General features: G+C 48.0%; 1 protein-coding gene across 3 annotated transcripts; it reads left to right on the forward strand.

Moving 5' to 3' along the window:
* Positions 1–380: 380 nt before the first annotated feature.
* LOC141739285 (serine/threonine-protein kinase SBK2-like) lies at positions 381–13,380 on the forward strand. 3 transcript variants are annotated; one of them, XM_074576212.1, is made up of 5 exons: positions 381–509; positions 7,666–7,855; positions 8,620–8,822; positions 9,081–9,678; positions 10,539–13,380. In XM_074576212.1, exons 2-4 carry the CDS (start codon positions 7,675–7,677, stop codon positions 9,648–9,650), a joined length of 954 nt encoding a protein of 317 aa, XP_074432313.1. In that variant the 5' UTR covers positions 381–509; positions 7,666–7,674; the 3' UTR covers positions 9,651–9,678; positions 10,539–13,380. The 3 variants fall into 3 exon arrangements, with proteins under 3 accessions (XP_074432313.1, XP_074432314.1, XP_074432315.1); XM_074576213.1 differs by having other exon boundaries at positions 9,774–12,065; XM_074576214.1 differs by lacking the exon at positions 10,539–13,380 and having other exon boundaries at positions 9,081–10,064.
* The last annotated feature ends 5,275 nt before the right edge of the window (positions 13,381–18,655 follow it).

Raw genomic sequence — 18,655 nt, forward strand, 5'->3', positions numbered from 1 at the left:
GAGTAAACACTGGCAGCCCATGGTCATCCTGAGCCCTGCCATCAGGGCCGTACCCTTACTTGGCACAGTCCCAGATCAAGGACCATGCACCAGCCCAGGGAGCGGCTTTGCTCCCTCAGCTGTAATGAGAGCCCAAGCTGGAGGGAAGGGCTGAAAAGGGTGGGTCTGCCAAAGGGTCCCTGGGGCTTATGATGGTATGGCGAGAGCAGAAACCACAACCCCACCCCGATCCCTGCAACACCTCCCCCACTATAAATGGGGCAGATGGATAGCCCTCTTCCTCCCCCCATTCCCCCTCTTTTCTTCCCTCCCAGAGGTCACCTTCAGCGGGGAGGCACTGTGCCCCCAAGGACCAGGGACATGGGGAAGGGGCGGAGCGTCACGCTTCTCCCCGTAATGCCTGGCAGCCCCCTCCGGCTGCTCGGCGCAGGCTGAACCCAGCCCAGAGGCTGCAGCGGGGGAAGCGAGGCAGTCCACGGCCGGCCGGCAGTGCTGCGCTGCTGGAGAAGGTGAGAGGCTTGGTAGGGACGGGGAGGGAGCGTGGGAAGAGAAGTTACAGCCGTGGCAGGATGAAGGAGACTGGACAGGAACGAAAAAGGGCACCCACCCTTCACAAATTGGTTTTGGAGACTCCAGTGCACCCGTTTCCCACGTCTGGTTGATCGTGGGCTCGTTAGGTGGCTCTGCCCTGAAAGTTTGCTTTGTGTCCGGTTGTGTCCAAGCGGGATGGTGGGGTGGTACCAGCTGGTTGGTTGGGAGGAGGGTGTGATGTGGCTTGGTCCCTGTGAGATTGCTGCCGATTTCTGCCCAAGGAGGCTGCTGCGTGGAGATTATGGAATACTGCTTGCTGTGGAGAGGCTTATGGGGCTCTCTCCGGGAAGGCTGCTAGGTGTTTCTGACCAACAAGAGCAACCCGCAGTTCTGCTAAGGGGGACAGTAATGCGGTTCTCCGCAGTGAGATTATGCATTAGCCTGACGACCAGTTTTAGAAAGAAGCTCATAAATCTATCAGCAATAAGGCCAGAAACAACCACTGTGACAATCTCTTCTGATCCTTTGCCTGTATTAAACATGGTTTGCGCTGGAATGGACTTTTTAGGGAAAAAAAGCGCCATTCTTGAGTTAAAAGTTCCAGAGATGGAAGGCTATTCTTCCATACTGTTTGATAAGATTTTTAGGGGCAAACATCCTTCTTCACAAAATCTGTACCACAGTTGAGGTCTGAAATTGCCTTATTTCACCTTCAGCTATTGCTTTTATTATAATGCTTTTACTTAATTGAGAGAGCCCTCTTTTGTGGAATTCTAGTACCCACAAAGGTACATACGGATGACAGAGTCACTTCTTCGCTATCTGTTTGATAAGCTAAAGAGACTGCTCCCCTGGAAGTTTCCCCCGTAATAGTCAGCCCTGTTGTCATTCTCATGGTTCTCCTCTGGTCCCTTTTCCGTCAAATTGTGGACACCAGTGCTAGCTTGCTGAACTGTGATCTCACTGATACCATTAAAAACATGGAAAACATCCAATAACTAATTCTGTTGACCCATCAGCTGGCCTCCAGAAGCGTTCAGGAAATTTACCCTAGAGAAACCAGTCTTTCACGTCAATATATATTTTTAACATTCAAAAAACCATCATAAATAGTAGATAAAGAAGAATGCAAAGCCGACCAAATGGAAGGAATGCATTTCTAATAAAAATACCAAAGCCACTGGTGCACGATATTCTCAATTCTGGCGCAGAAGTCATTAGCAGGTGGCCAGCTCTTCAGAAATACAGCTTTCCTAACTCAGCTGATTTTCAGAGATTAAATTTCAGACTGTCTCAGGGCATCTGTGTAGGAACCTCTGCAGAAACCAGAGTTCACTGTAAGAGGCACATCATCTCAGAACAGATTTCTTCTTTTGTTATAATCTGTCTTAGTCTATGTAAAGCTGAATGGCTACACCTATTTTTTTGTTTTCAGTGAAGCTTATTTTCTTAATTTAGCATCTGGAAAATGCTGCTTTGCCTCTCACTGCTGATGCTTCCTGCATCTGATGCTTTCTGGGCAAAAGCGGAATCTGCAACATTAGTAACCCTTGTACATTATTCTCTTAGACTTGTATCTGTACCATTAAAATGTGTATCTATCTACATCACTGAAGATTCTTTCTAGAGTAATTCTGTATCATCCTACATATTAAGGCCTGCAAAGGAAGTGAGACTACACCAGATCTACATTTCTGGGTTTACACAGTGCCCGTTTTATCTACAAAGCAGCATGAAGATTAGATTTTTCTGATTAATATGACAATTTTTTTCTTTTTTTTTTTTCTTTTTTGTTTGTTTCTGTCACCCAATACCGGACTAAACTCCTGACTTCTTCGGTCGTTTGAAATACTTTTTTATGTGTGTATGTGCATGCACTAGTTTTATCAAGCAATGCATTATCTACCCAAACCCCTTTTGTGTTATTTGCAAACATTTTCTGGATGATTTCAATGCTTTCTTCTAGATCGTTGACAAACGTAAAAGTATTATAACGGAGTCAGGATTTAACAAAATTGATTGTGTAGGATGAGGACACCAATAAAATACATCGATTTCCACTATACTGGGCTTATTTTTAAATTCGTTAAAAATGTGTGGATTATTGATTTTGACCAATGCCAGGATGAATTTGTACAGATAGCTTTCAGGGAACGATCAGTGAATGGGACATTTCCGGCAGGTGCTGTATGAACCAATACGGGGCTGAGAACTGCTCTGAACTCCCACCAGCAGTTTACAGGTTGATGGGAAACCCCTGCAGATAGGGTCCTTACACAGTCCCTAGACAGAAATGGATGCAAGGATGCAATGGCTTGATAACAACAGGGACACCAACCGAGCTGAGTTACTTGATACGCTAAGTCCGTTTGAGCAAAATGTGCTTTATTAAAGGTGGTGCAAAAGTATTCAGCTAGAAACAAGGCGGGCAACGCCGAGAAAGGGGTGCGAAGAGGAAGTGGAGTTTTTCCCCAAAAAACTCCCGAGTAATTTGGAAAAACTCTGGAGTCATAACAGATGTATAAGACTGTGCAGCTTCTCAGTGTGGTGCTCCTGCTTAAAGAGATCTTGGGGCCTCAGCATGAGGCAGAGGGTTAATTCTAGCTGAATGCGTCACAGGAGGCATTCCCCCAGGAGAAAAATTGATGAGGCTTCAGAAAAGAGCCATAAAATGGATCTGAGAGCTGGACAAAAGGCCTTGGTTTGAGAATTGGACAGAAGGTTGTTTAGAGGCATTTAACTTATAAGAAGATTGAGAGGTGTCTTGATCAGAAAGCATGGAGGTGTTTATTCAAAATTTAAAATGTGACTACAATTTCTGGAAGCATCCTATCTGTTTTTAAACTAACTGATGTAGGCACCACAGAAGCAGTGTGCCAAACCGTTTGTGAAGCCGAAGTAAAGCATTGGTTAAATACAAAGCCTGAGTTTCAGTCTGTACCCTGCTAGTTTTACTCAATCTAAGTAGTTTAAAATATGTTCTCATAGGCTGTGGTTGTACCCCCGACCACAACGCATGCAAATCCTGCAAGAGTCAGAAGAAGAAATACAACAGGCACTAAAACACTCAATTCTCTAGCTGAGAAACTTCAGCAGCATGTTAGGTAAATTTGGGTTAGGATATCATATAAATACATCGCAGCAAGAATGTTAACATTAGCTTTTACAGTTGACCAAAGACTGGCTTTGTATCAAGCCTACATGAGTTTTTGTGAGAGGTGCCCCAAATGTTATTGGTTATTTGGTTTGGGTTAAAGCTCTGTAGAAGGTCAGACAAGAGAATGAACCCTACATGCCATATGCTCAAGGTCAGTTTTAATGGAGCATCTTTGATATGAGTAGAGGCTGAGAGAGCTGAAACTCTTCAGCTTAGAAAAGAGAAAGCTCAGTTGGTGTATGTCAATACCTGATGAGAAGGAATGAAGAAAAGAAAGCCAGGCTTTTCTCAGTAGTGCTCCTTAACGGGACAAGAGGCAATGTGCACAAATTAAAACATAAGGAATTCCATCTAAACACAAGAAAACACCTGTTTTCTTTTTTTTGTTTTCTGTTTTTTACTGTGAAGGTGATCAAAAAGCATGATAGGTTGCCCAAAGAGGTTGTGGAGGCTCCATCTGTAGAGATATTAAAAACATGACTGGACACCTTCCTAGATAACCTGCTTCAGCTGCCTCTGCTTGAGCAGGGGGATTGGATTAGGTGATCTCAGCAGGTGCCTTCCAGCCTAAACAACTCTGTGATTCTGTCGTCATACCACCATCTCTGTTATGCAGAGATTACACTACCTTTGGCTCTTGACATGTATGAAGTGATTTTCTGGACCAAATATATTAAGCATTTTGGTTAAAGAACCAGAATAACATTACTTAGACTAACACATTGGATCTCCATAGGCTAGCTCCTCCTCAGCTCCTCAGGAAGTTGGGAAGCATCTCCCAGTGGTGGAAAGGATGTGAATTTCTTGCTGCTGTAATTAGAGACTCTTTTGGGTTTCTCACATATCAACAGCCTGATAACAGGACCTCTGGTGGGGATGAAGCACAGGAAGGATAGTGGAGGAAAAATAAGAGCACCTAGGCACACTCTACTCAGTGGTGACACAAATTGGTTCCTCATTTAGCTTCCTAGCTAGTGGAAGTGGTATCTTAGAGAAACACCTGACAGCTTTGGCTATTTCATGAAGTATGGACTGTGTCCTGTAATCAGTTTCCTCAAGGGCAGCAAGGACCAAAGCCTGCAAACTGTTCTGGAGTGAATGCAGGTAGGGCTTCCTTCATATGGAGGCCTGACCAGACCCACAGGGATTGCCGCTGTCCCTCAAGACACTCTACACATATCCTCTGGCTGATCTGTTTTTCCAGGCTGGCTATTTCCCTTTGGTGCTCCACTCCGTATCCAAACAATCTGCCCTCCCATACCAGCGGGCCACACATGGAAGTAAGGATCCTTGTCACCTATATTGCAGTTCACTTGAAATGTAGAGTGAAAGAACACAACAAGAGTTTTTTGGATTATTTTTAATGGCAAAAACTTATTGACTGAAATGTTTTGACTGCCAAAGCTGGCGTGAGAACCAAGAATATACAGAGAAGCATATCCTCCCATTCACGAAAGCACCTTTTCACACAGAAAATAGGAGAGAAGTAATGAATCATATAAAAAATGGAATAGCTGAATCATATAATAAATTATTCAATAGAAATAAAAACAGATTAACTAATAGATATTTGAAAAGAATATCGTTATTGAATAATACATTAAGTGGATGCAGCAAGAAGATTCTAACCTTTGGAATAGATAGCACTAACAGGTGGCCAGCCTACAAGGGAAGAAATTTTATCTAACTCAAGTTTGAGAAATTAAGTTATCTGAGAAGATCACAAACCATTTGATGACAAGAACTTGTATATGACCATGAATTTGATATAGGAGAAGGAATGTCTTACACACAGAAAAGATCTTTTGATATTTTCGTCACAAATATAAATTTAATACGTTCTGCACAAGATAAGCAGACATCTCTCCTGATGCTCCACTCTCTATTTAGTGTGGCTTTACCCTATCTAATATCAAGGGAAGGTCTATGTCTTTCAAAGATCAACTACATTTTAAATTTTTTCTCTATATGCCAAGCTAGGACTTTTTAAAAGGCTTTTTGAGCTATTAGTTTTAACACCTATATGTGGCAACACCAGTTTGGAAATGTCAGTGGCAGAGTGGGTCCATTTGCGGTTTCTGTGATGCTCTTGCTGTGTGGAATTTCAGAAGTTGTACTGGCTGGGCAGCAAACAGGAGGACATCAAAGCAAAATCTCTAAAATACTTTCCAGGCCATCTTTCCCTGTGAGTTTCTCCCCAGCCCTCTGTTCATCCCCTCCCATGCACACACTTGTTCATTGTTGAATTCCTTATGGACTGTACCAACCTTGACTGCTGTTGGCTCTCACACCAAGAAAAAGCCTTTGCAGGAAAGTAGGGCCAATTACTTGATACTTCTGAATTGGATAAGATTTAGCAATGCAGTCTAGGCGAGAAGGGAAGGGAAAAGAAGGGGATCTCTCCCACAACTTGTCCCAGTCCCCCTGTATGAATCCAGCCTTTTTGTAGTTTTCCTAGGTTTAAATAATTCTGTCGCTAAATTACTGAATTCTTAAGAATGACCAGATTTAGCAGCAGTAGGGGCTGGAAGTTGAAGGAACTGTAATAAGCTCTAGTCATAGATAGAGACACATAAAAAGCAAGGGAAAAGGCTTCATTCTTTCTGCTCCCACTCATATTCCCAGGATGCCACTTTCCTTTTTAGCAATGTGAGGTCCTATTCCCTCCCTGAAAAGGTGTCATGTGAGTCAGAATGTTTAATGGAAAAACGTTCTGAGTTTGTAGGTGCGGAGATGAGCCACTGGATTTACACCGGAGCTCTGTCTTGCTGCACGCTGTTTAAGACGCATCCAACAATTCTGCAACCCTCAGGCTCTTAGGCTGCATTAGGTATTACCAGCAGGTTGAGGGAGGTGATCCTTCCTCTCTACTCAGCCCTAGTGAGGCCACATAAAGGTGATTGAAGGCTGGAACAAGTTGCCCAGAGCAGTTGTGGAGTCTCCATCCTTGGAGATATTCAAACCTGGACTGGACATAATCCTGAGCAACCTGCTTGAGTTAACCTTCCTCTGAGCAGGACGTTGCAATAGGTGATGTCCAGAGGTAACTTCTCACCTTGACCATCCTGTGACTCATTCTGTGAGCTTGCTCCAAAGCCAGGAGGGGCTCCCAGGCCCAGGGGTGCCTGTGTTCAGAGCACAGGGAGGTAGTCAGGGGGGAAGGTGCTGCCACAGGTGCCTTAAAACGTAGCCGCTGGGGGGGGCTGAAAAAGTATTTCTCTGAAATGGGTAAGAAGCAGCTGGCTGTAGCTCAAAATGCTATTGATGTCCGAGCTTCCTTCCTGCCTAAGTTTCTTGGCTGCACAGATGAGTGACTTTGGGTCAGAAATGTCAGCAGGCATGTGAGGTACTGAGCTCCTTTTGGCTTGCTCAGAGCATAGCTGCCTCTGACTACTAATCCTTTTTTTGTTATGGACTAGCTGTGCCTCTGACTAAGGGCCAAGTCTGTCTCTGCTGCTACCTCAAGAACTTTCTTCAATAAGCAGTAGGGGTGGGTTTCTGAGCAGAGAGACACGGTCTTGCTGGAGTAGGCTAAGGAGAGCAAGAGGGATGGGTCATGCTTGATAGTCTGGGACTCTGTTAATGTTTTGCTTGTTGCCTCACACCTTGGAGACTAGAATAAGAGGAGGCCTGGAAGGCCAAGCTTTAGTACAGCTGACAAAGGTAAGCCAGGTCTTTGAAACAAGAGGCACCAGGGACTACAATTCGAGAGAGCCAAGCATCTGTCTGGAGGCCAGAAAGGATTAGAAGGCTGAAGGAGGTTCCTTTCAATACAGGGACCTTTTATATGATGAGGGGCTTTGCCCAGAGGTGTAGTGTATAAAAGCACAAAGTCAACTCCAGCACAGCTGCAAGAGTTCTCAGGCTCCAAGTAGCAGAAATATCCCCTGCCATGGCATGGTTGGCATGGTGTGTCCAATCTGGTTTTCTCTGTGCATGTTGTGATGTTCCTGATTCGGGCTGTGATGTTTCTGCAGCACTCAGCAATGGCCGAGAGCTCAGCTGTGGCAGCAACAGGGACAGCGGCACCAACTGTACTTGATGAGCTCCTGGAGATCACAGCTCAGAACCTGGTGCGCACTGAGGTGGCCGAACACTATGAGGTTATTCGGGAGCTGGGCAGGGGCAAGTATGGCCACGTGATGCTAGTGACCCACAGGCAGAGAGGTAAGGAACTGACTGCACCCTGTGAACTACTGTGCCTTGCCTACTCTCCATTCGCCAGGGTGCTGGGTGGGCTGGTGGTTCCTTTGGCCCAGGCACCAGGCACGGTGGGTGGTCCCCAGAGAGACCAGCATGACAGGGATCTCTCCAGCCAGGGACCATCCCACTGCCCTCAGCCAAGGGAGCAGGTGATGACAGGGGGCAGGCCAGAACATCAGGCATGGTTATAGTGATGAGGCAGGTCCAAGGTCAAGCCAGGAAGTCAATCCACAAATCAGAATCAATAGGGTTCATGGCTAGACACAATCATGGATGTGATATAGCTGGAAAACAGCACTCCAACCACACAGCTCAGGCAGGGAGTGGAGTCCCGAGCCTGACCTTAAATCCTGCCCTAAGGCCCATGGACAGAGGGTGTGAGTGGAGGTCCTTGGTGGGGTTGGCCAAGGCCATTAAGGCCTATGAGTGCCCACAGGGTCCTGACACTACTCTTCCCCAGTAGTCCCAGCTCAGACTGATGGGCCCACGTAGCCTGAATTTCCCTTGCTCTGCCCAGTGCTCCTGTGCATGCACTGACTGGCTCAAAACTCACACCAGCAGCAGTGCCTGCTCCCAGATCTGGTGTCCACAGGATAAAACCACACAAAGCTTCGGGCCAGAGGCTCCCTATGCCTGTGAGTGTCCAGACCCATGGCTGCTCAGTGCCCTCTGTCTGGCCTTGGTGTGAGAGACTCTCAGGAGAGTCTAACCTACTCTCCCATCCCTAGGGACTCCTATGGCTCTCAAGCTGCTACCAAAAGCCAGTACCAAGCTGCACACCTTCCTGTATGAGTATTGCGTGGCCCTCTCCCTCGCCACCCACCCTGCCATCATTGGCATGTTTGGAATTGCCATCGAGTCCAGCCAGTACTATGGCTTCCTCTATGAACCAGCACTGCACAAAGACCTCATCTCCATCATCAAACCCCGGGTGAGTGCTGCTACAAGGCCATGGGGACTGGGACTGTAGCGTGTGGCCCTTGTGTAAGCTGGGTGGGTTGGAGGGAGGCAAATAAAGGCAATGGGCTGTGTGTCTCTCTGGGGTCTACAGCGCTGAAGCAGCTTCAGGCTTGCAAGACCAGAAATGCAATGGCCTTCCCAGTGCAGAGCATGCAGGTGAGAGCCCGGCTGGCAGGGCTGCTAAGGAGCCCTTCGTGTTCCGTAACACCCTGTCTCCCTCCCTGTGCAGGACGGGATCCCCGAGCCAGCCGCTAAGCAGTGTGCCAAGCAGCTTGTCAGCGCGCTGGAGTTCATCCACAGCCGAGGGCTCGTGTACCGTGATGTCAAGCCTGAGAACGTCCTGCTTTTCGATCCTGAGTGTCGGCGCATCAAGCTGACTGACTTTGGGCTTACGCGGCCCAAGGGTACCAAGCTCAAGCTGGTGGCCGGGGTAATCCCCTACACCGCCCCCGAGCTGAGCAACACCACTAATGCCCAGGGGGTGCCCATCGACACTAGCTTGGACGCCTGGGCCTTTGGCGTGCTGCTTTTCTGCCTGCTGACTGGCTACTTCCCCTGGGAGCAGAGCCTGCCAGATGACCCTTTCTTTGAGGACTTCATGCTGTGGCAGGAGACGGGCCTGGAGGAGAACCTGCCCCGCCACTGGAAACGCCTGACGGCTGAGGCCGCCCTGATGCTGCGGAGCCTGCTGGCCCTGGATCCCGCCAAGCGTAGCCCTGTCAGCGGGGCACTGCGCTATGTCGATTGCCCTTGGCGGATGGAGGATGGGCACAGCGAGGAGGCTGTGGTGAAGCCCTAGAGCCTGGTCCCCATTGTGGGGAGGGAAGGTGGGTCTCACCCTGCAAGAAGCTTCGGGGTCTGGGGCACCACAGTGGCCTGGGTGTGAGAGGCCATGGTGACTCAGAGAGCAACTTCTCTGCAGCACTGTCCCTGACACCATGGAGCCAGGCTCCTTCCCCAACTGGCGGTCCTCACCCCACGGCTCAGTGCTGCCCAGTGCCACCTCCGTGTGCTTCCTTTGATCTTCCTTTGGGCTTCTCTTGGAAACCACTCTCCACATGTGAAGTATCCTCTGTCTTCCTGGCCACAGGGACTCCAGGGCATTTTCTACGGGCTGCAGCACCTGCTTTGTTTCAAAATAGAGCAAAATATGTACTTTTGTGTTTCTGTATGTGGCTTTTTTTCCCTCTTAATAAAATGCCTGTGGGGGCCCACTTGCTGTGGGAGAGCAGGGGCATGACAGAGCCTGCGGCCACCTCAGGACAACCTGTGCAAGGCAGGGACCACTCCTGGATGCCGCCTGGGCCCCCACCAGGACCCCTGAAGGGTGGCTTCAGGCCAGTGGGGTGGAGATGCTGGGGAGCCCCCAGCATGTGGCTGCAGAGGGTAGCTGGGGACTGGTGATGGCACTGAGAAGGTGGTGGGAGCCATGGAGGTGGGCTATTGGAGAAAGCCATGGAGAATTGCACATTGCAACCTGCTCACAGACATGCATTTCTTCCCATTTCCTTGTGTTCAGGACCAAATGACAGAAGGGCTCTTCTGCGCCGAGGGTTGTTAGCAGCAGGGGTCTCAGTGTCAGTTTGCACAAGTGTCCCCCTCTAGTTACCGTCACTCAGGAAAATGGCATTCTGCAAACACCAACAGCCCTGCTGAAGTACAATTCACCCCTCTCTCTCCTCGACAGGCTTAGGTGCATGTGGAAATGTGAACTCACCGCCACGAATGTCCACGTGTAAGATTCAGCTGAGAAGACAGTAGCAGTGTGAGGGTGGTCAGCCTGGGCATCACTGGGAAAGGCTAACAGAGAAGCTGTAACCACAGGTTGCATAAATTTATCCGTACAAATAACTCTGGCAAAATTCCTGTAGCGATACCTCCCAGCAGTCCTACGCCGTTGCCTTGCTCTCACTCCCCATCCTCCTCCAGACTGACTGTGCCCTCCTGATAGAGCCATCCCCGCTCTGTATGAGCCCCTACTACTGCTTCTTCTCTGCTTCTGTTCTCCTGAATCCTTCAGTCACAAGGAACCGTTTCCAAGACTACCCAACACCAGCCCAAGCACACCTCCTCCCTTGCATTGCCTTCAGATCCTAAGAGAATGCAATTCACACTCTTCTAGATGCCCGGTTATCCCTCTAGAAGACTTTCCTTCTCCCATTTCCTATTACTACTTTGACCATTCCCAAGCAACGCACCTCTCCTAATCCCCCAATGTCTTTCTAGGTGCACATTTTAATCCTGGGAAAAGGTAGCATGGAGAGAATTAGGGGTTAGAAGCCCTTCTTACTTTGCTGCCTCTTTCCAGCCCCCAGGACTATGCTGTTGGTAATCCCTTCCAGCTCTTAGCCCAATCCTATTGCTGGAAACATCCTCAGCTCATTTTCCATTCTCAGTGGTTTCATAACTTCTAAAATGCGTAGTTCCATCACCTTACTTTCTATCATCCCAGCTTTTCTTTCACCTCAGATCCTTTCCTGCACACACTCTTATGTAGTTCCTCAACCTTCATCTCTCTTTTTCCAGCTTCTTCTCACCCTCTAGCATTTTACCATTACTTACCTTTCCCACTAACACTCCCTTTCTACTACCCATCACCTGGTAAACACCTTTCGCTCATTTCTCTCTCAGTAACATCACCTCCATACTACTCTTTTGTACTTTTCCTGCTCTCTACATCACTTATCCCTTGTGTCTTCCTCCTGACTCCCCAACCAGCATCATTCTCATCCTGTTCAAGATACAGTTTTCTTCTGTCTGCTTCCATCTCTTAGAATCTTTCATTACCCAAAAAAGTAACAAATGCTGCTCAACTCTGGCCCACTGAGATTTGGCTTTAATTACTCTTTGATTACTGTGGGAATAGCAGAGGAGTGTTAAGGTACCAACACAGTTCCTGTATTTGAAGTGGAGAAGCCTGAAGACTAATGGATCTATAGGCCAGGTAACCGACAACTATCCAGTGAAACGTAATGGAAAATCTGATGCAGATGCTTACCAATAGCAAATTATAGAACAGGAATGTGGCTTTCTGGAATGTGACACTCAGCATTCTATTTGATAATAAAGTTGTGTTTGATGAAGTAAATTCATAGTGTTATGCTACACAATCTTTGTGAAGCATGACCTATTGATGTAAAGAAAATTACAGTATGCTGTATTGATTAAGAAGATATACTGTGCAAAGTCAATAAAGCATACATTAAGTGAATTCAGACTTGACATTAGAAAGCATTTCTTTACCAAGAGGGTGGTCACACTGGAACAGGCTTCCTAGACAGGTGGTCGATGCCGCAAGCCTGTCACTGGTTAAGAGGCATTTGGACAGTGTCCTTGACAACATACTTTAACTTTTGGTCAGCTCTGAAGTGGTCAGGAAGATGGACTAGATGATCGTTGTAGGTCCCTTCCAACTGAAAGAGTCTAGTCTAGTCTAGTCTAGTCTATTCCAGCAACCTGCTCTGGTGAGAGGTGTCCCTGCCCATGGCATTGGGGTTGGAACTAGATGGTCTTTAAAGTCCCTTCCAACTCTAACCATTCTATAGTTCTGTTCTATTCTATTCTATGCTATTCTATTCTTATCCATATGTGTAAATAACCATGGGAGGGTATAAAAACGACGCAGCCAGAGTCTTTGCAGTGGTACTGGGTGACAGGACAGAGGCAATGTGTACCAACTGAAATGCAGGAAATTCCATTTAAACATAAGAAAAATGGCTCTATGGTGATGGTGGCCAAACATTGGAACATTGGTTGTGGTGTCTCTGTCTTTGAAGATATTCAAAAGCTGATTGGACAAGGCCCTGGTCAACCTGCTCTAGCTGTCTCTGTTTTGAGCAGGATGTTCGACTAGGCAATCTCCAGAGGTCCTGTCCAGCATCAACCGTGCTGTGATTCTGACTTTTTTCCTTTTGAGGACGCTCTGTGTTGCAGCTGGAAATGTCTGGGGCTCCCAGTTTCTTTGCTTTGGAACTGCTCAGCGTGGCAGTCAGTGGTCTCAGCAGGGCTGGGTGCAAGGTGCAAAACTGTCTTGACGAAAAAGGATTAGCGCGATTTTAGGGTTTATTCCAAATTAAGGCAAACCTGAACTGGTGGAACACTGACATCCTTGGGGAAACAGATCAAACTCTCCAATTCCAACAGGACCAAGGCTGTTTTGTTGCAGGAGACAATCATGCCAATGACGATCAGGGATGATGTGACAGAGGCTATTGGCACTGAGCAGTGGCGATGACCAGGACTGTTTCTCTGTCTCCTTTATCACAGAGCCTTGAGACTTTGTCAGAAGGGGATTCTGCTGCAAAAAAGTTGTGTGATATGTGGCTAAGTGATGGAATCAGCTCTGCGACTGCATCATGCCTGTGATGGTGGTGTGGACAGGATTACGATGAAGCAAGCACAGCAGTCAGCACAGTGGCAAAAGCCCTGCCCTGAGCCAAGTCCCCAGCCTGGGCTCCTTTTCTCAGCGGCTTAACCGTAATTGCAGCTGGATTTCTTAAATCAATGAATAAATGGACCTGTTGAAGCCTATCCCCAGGGGGTCTGAAAAAAGATCTGCTTGTCCCCATCACCCCCGCAGCAGCTGCTGGGAGAGGCTGAATGGGACGGAGCTGCGTGCAGACACGCTGGCCCTTTGCACGCCCAGCCGCTGGCTGCAGGAGGGCTGGCCGGGTGCCCGCCGCCATAAAGGGCAACATTTCAGCTAAAGTAGGCACAAGGTATGGGGTGGATCTGGTGTCGTCCACAAAGAGGCATCAGGTGGCTCCAAAGGGGAGGGAAAGAGGTGGTACTTCACTCCTCTCCGGGATGGAACGAAGAGATAAATTGGGTAAATTACAGAGCTCGCTGCACTATGAGAGTTCTGGCTGCAGCGACTGCGGTCCAAGAAGGGTCAATCCAGGCCCTAGTGCCCTGGTGCCTGCAGCACTCTGCATATGCAGGCTGGGAGCAGAGATCCCATGGCTTCTGGTAGGATGCGTGATCTATGATTCTGGCTACCATTGTGCATCTCACTATGGATTCTGCTCCCTCTTCTGCACTGCACACTCCACATGGCTCCTGAATAGTCATGATCAGCAGCAGCCTGGGAACTGCGATGCAGACCGCAGCCTGAAGGGTGTAGGGAAGGCACAGACCAGCACTTTGGCATTGCAGGGGTGACGGGTTGAGCCTGAATCCGTTAACAGGGCAGATTCCTTGGTCATAACACTTCTTCCAGTTAGGAAGTATTGGTGGGAAGCAGTGGACATGGGAGCTGTTTGCTAGGCAGAGACGTGAAAATGCAGGCAGATATGAAAGTGATTGGCCCAGGTCATGATAGTGGTCAAACAGTGCCACAGATGAGTCACCTCAGAATTAAAATGTTAATTGTTGAAGAGAACACTTTGGCAAATTATTTGGACTAAGTCCAGGTCAGCAATGTCCCCAACATATAGACTGCGTTGTGATGCTGGCTAGGCTCAGGACATAAAAGGGAGGGCAGGAACGGGTTGGATAGTGGGGTCAGTGTCATCTCCTCCTTCTACAGGAAGACTACTGAAAGTTGCTCTATTGGACTGGCTGACCTGGTGATAAAAGGCAGAGGTCCAGCCTTCAGGACCTCTCCAGTTAGACTTCTGGTGTCATTTCTAGAAGCTTGCAGCATATAATATTCCGTCTGCAGTATGTAATATTCCTTCTGCCTTGCTGACTCTGACACTATGATGCTTCCATTCTTTCCTACTTAAACCCTGTTATGTATCACTACTAGGACTGTGACTGAGGTTTCTTAGGAAGAGTAGTACAGGAATAATTCTCTGTATTCCCCAGAGTTCCCTCATAGCCTTGTCTCCTTAACAAGACCACATGGTAACAATCCGATGTGACCCATCCGATTTTGCATACAGATATTAGGTCTTGAGACTGCAGAAGGACTGAGCACCAGATCCCAAAAATGTGTGGGGGAAAGCATCTCAGGCCAGGGAATATGATAGGGCAGATGCAAGACTACATAGTGCCTGTGCCTGCCTCCTCCCACGCTGCTTGTTCTTGAGTTTTGACTTTCATTTCAAAGACAAAGCAGGCCAGTGCTTTGATAAAAACCACAAAATATGACCCTATTGTGAACAGCTGTCCTTCTGAGCACAGGGACGGAAAGAGACAGTAGCTGGAGGATTAAGATGGTGGGAATTTGTTACCTTTTATTCTTACTCACGTAGCGGCATGTTGGCAACAACTACAACCCAGCTGATGTCTTCTAGAGCTGCCTGTAGGTGGGAAGCCATGAGAAGTCATAAAGTCCTGTTGTCGTGCCAAAGGACAAAGAGCTGCAGGATTGAAAGTGGCTGGATCAGAAGACACCTGGTGCCTGACTGGAACATGTGCAATAGCTCATGGAGTTTCAGCTGTTAGACTTTTTTTTTTCCTCTATCCTTCATCCCTGAGTGGAGATGCATGAACCAGAGAGAAATGTCTTAGACAGAAAGATCAAAGGAACTGCCTCGGTCTTTTCCACATCCTGTAGCTTGGGTTGCACAATACCTTGCTACCTGTACTATAATTTTAATTCTCCTTGTGCTGTGTTGGGTTATCTGCATCAGTGCTGACCACAAGAAGAGGACTGACTGCTACTAAACCCCATAATGATCCTCTGGTATCCTAAGCTTCCCTACTGACCCATCCAAGGTCTGACAGCCAGCCATGCCAACCAATAGTCTGGGCTTGCCCATATACAGGCCTGCCCGTTGCTCGGTGTGTATTTGTTTTGGTTTTTTTCCCCTGGGCTGACAGGCAGCTGGGCATGTTTATAAGCCCTGTGCCTTGGCCCAGCTTTGTGCAAGAGAGGGAGGAAGGGGAATTTGGCCTGACACAGAGTGGTGACAGAAGATGGTCACAGTTGTCACACGGACTAATTGCACTTCTAACCCTTCTTTGCTGTTTACAAGCTGCCCCCCATCAAGGACTCGTGTCTCGGGCTGGCTTCAGTGTCTCAGGGTGGGATCACACAAGGCTCCTGCTTCCACTCTGAGCCCTGGTAGCCACCTTCTGTGTGCTAACCCTGACTGAGTGCAGCTCCCACCTGAGCTTTGCTGACAGATTTCTTAGGGGATAGTGAGAAAGACGATCCCTGACCAAACAGATTTATTTAAATAAGTGAGGTGCTTCGGAGAAAATTTGCCTTAAGTGACATAACAGTCTGTTTTTTAGTTTGTATCTGACATCTATCTATATAGAGCTGGCTTCAGGCAAAGCAGTCCTGTTACCATGATTAGAGGCTGCTGAGAAGTCTGCAAACAGCCACTTCAGCCGGCAGCTCTGAGTCCCCTGTCCTTGTCCCCAGTGCTGCTCTGCGCCTGCCTCAGACGTCTATTTGCCCTTCCACTGGCTGAGTAGGAGATGGAAACAGAGCAAGGACAGCAACTCACGGACATTGGCTGACATCTGCTGAATCTGGTCTCTCCAAAGCCAGGTAGGGAAAAAGCGACAGCTTTCACATCCCCTTGTTCTGCCATTAACACTTGTTGCAGCTGCCAGTCTGCCTTGTCCTCTTCAGGACAGTATATCTTGCAGAGATTGCCAAACACAGAGCTAACTCATAACTGACTTCCCCAGGGGCATCCTGGGCAGGCTTAACTCCTGACAATTCCTTCTGCAGAGCCTCTCTCTGCGTTACCTTGCACCCCTCTCCGAATCTACCGGATAACTTCTGACTGCTCAACCCTCTTGACAAGAACCAAACCACATTTAATTGCTTGTACTTTTATGATATGCTAAGTGGCGTGTCACCTACAGGCCAGTTCCCCGAGGCTCATGGGTGTGGATGTGCTTACATGCCCAAACCCATGAAACTGAGCAAGATGAGCAGGTGACAAACCTCCACACCTTTGGACAGGTCAATACAGATTGAGTGCAGGAATTCCACTGTAGACCAGATTTACGTGATGGATCTGACCACAGACAGACACAAGACCGTCCTAGCCCAGGACTCATAGTGTTATTGCATACAGCAACATGTGTATCATGGAGGGTTGGCAGTTGTAGATGTGCCATGCTCAAGGGTATAGACTACCCTAGCTGGGTAATACCCACCTTGTCTTCAGTTTACAATTCACTGGACTCCTTGCTCTGCCTGCATTGCACCATGTGGATGGTGAGAGCTGCTCCATGTATATGAGGATTTGGTACCATTATAGTGCTCATGCTGCTATGGACTAACATCCCTTATGCTGAAGAAAGGCACTTACAAGGGACTTTCGTCCTTCAGCTCCTGAGGAGCTTTCAGGGACCTTCCTTGTGTGGTATTGTTTCTTTTCTCTACTTTTCACTCTTTGCTTCATCCTTCTCACTCCTTCAGCCCTGTTTCTGTATCATTTGCCCATCCACTATTTGCCTTCATTTGGGTCGTCCTGCTGCAAAAGAAGTATCCCTTGATGCAAAAGCCTGGAAGACTTTATGCTGTCAAGAAGCAATACAGGGTGCTCAGTGTATGACTTAGTGTCTCCTTTCACCCGGCTGGGAGAGGTGCTACTCTCTTTCACTCATGACTCATTTGAACAAGTTCATTTCCTTGCACCACTGATCTGGGGAGCTGTGGCAAGAAGAGGCATGCACTTTTGTCCTCAGGTTCCCCTCCCTCACACCCATACTGCTCAGAGAACTTCAGAGAAGATTGCTGCACTTCATGCAACCAGGACTGTTTATCACTTGTCTAGAAACACAAGAAAACACTTGCACGATGAGCAGCTGCTGGTTGGGTACTGCTGGTAGCAGGAGTGGACTTCAGCAGGCAGGTTGGGCAGCTTCTATTCCCAGCACAGGAGGAGGTTAGGGCAGAGGGAACTGGACATCCTGGTGAATCTGTGCCTGTCTTTGAGGGCAGCCATTGCCAATCTCTGTTTGAGTTTACTGTTGCTGGGCTAACGCAGGAACTGCTGAACTGGTTGGTCCCTTCTGTACTGCCCCATAATGGAAATCTGTGGATTACGCGGGAGCCATGATAGGCAGCGATTCTGCCCTGCCTCTGAGCAGCCTGCCAGCCTCCCACTGGTTCCTGACTGCACAAGGGCATGTCAGGAATTGGATAGGGCTGGCAGAAACCTGGCCGTAACAGGATGCCCCTGTACTTTCCTTTCCTTCCGTCACTGCGGGAGAGGCATGAGTTTATGGCATGTGGTATGTGAGGGCTGCCAGGTGGCACTGGCCAAAGGAATGATGGGACATCAAGAGGAGAAGGTAACTGACTACCCACCACCAAGAATCCATTTGGTTCAATGGGTGGAAACCTCACTGATGAGAAATTTGAACACAGAGCAAAGTCCTGAGCTGTAACTTAGGTCATCCAGCAGACTGAAGCTGGGAACAGTATTCCATAATCTTGACTTCCGGTCTCCCTAACCAGCAGACATATCACTGCTCGCCCAGAGTCTGGCAAAGAATCAGAAGTCCTGACCCTTGAGTTCTCATTTTCCTTTCCACGCCTTCCCTTCTTGCTTTTAGCTCCCATCCCTTGGGCTTCATCTTAAGACTATATTCTTTGCAGCAAAAGCCTTGACTTCCCTACACCTTGTCTTCAGTTTACAATTCACTGGACTCCTGCAAAAGCATTGCAGTCACCATCGCTTTCCCACTGTGTGTGCCAACACCCCACTGCCTCCAGAGGTCAGAACCAACATTTCTTGTTTGCTCTCACTACTGTGTGATTTCAGCCAACATATGAAGAATTTCAGTAGGGCTTTCTGTGTCTCACCACCTCCGTCCAGCAACAGACTCTAGCTCTTCGCAGAGCTCATCTGTAGGAGACCTGGCATTAGTCTCTTCGCATAGAGG

Source organism: Larus michahellis, chromosome 2 (genome assembly GCF_964199755.1).
Source record: "Larus michahellis chromosome 2, bLarMic1.1, whole genome shotgun sequence".
NCBI lineage: Eukaryota > Metazoa > Chordata > Aves > Charadriiformes > Laridae > Larus > Larus michahellis.

What these genes read in the sequence shown, in the direction of transcription:
- LOC141739285 (XM_074576212.1), top strand. Translation starts at nt 7,675, where the DNA reads ATGGCCGAGAGCTCAGCTGTGGCAGCAACAGGGACAGCGGCACCAACT. An exon ending in AGTGACCCACAGGCAGAGAG is followed by an intron (nt 7,856 to 8,619) that starts GTAAGGAACTGA and finishes TCCCATCCCTAG; the next exon opens with GGACTCCTATGGCTCTCAAG. An exon ending in TCTCCATCATCAAACCCCGG is followed by an intron (nt 8,823 to 9,080) that starts GTGAGTGCTGCT and finishes CTCCCTGTGCAG; the next exon opens with GACGGGATCCCCGAGCCAGC.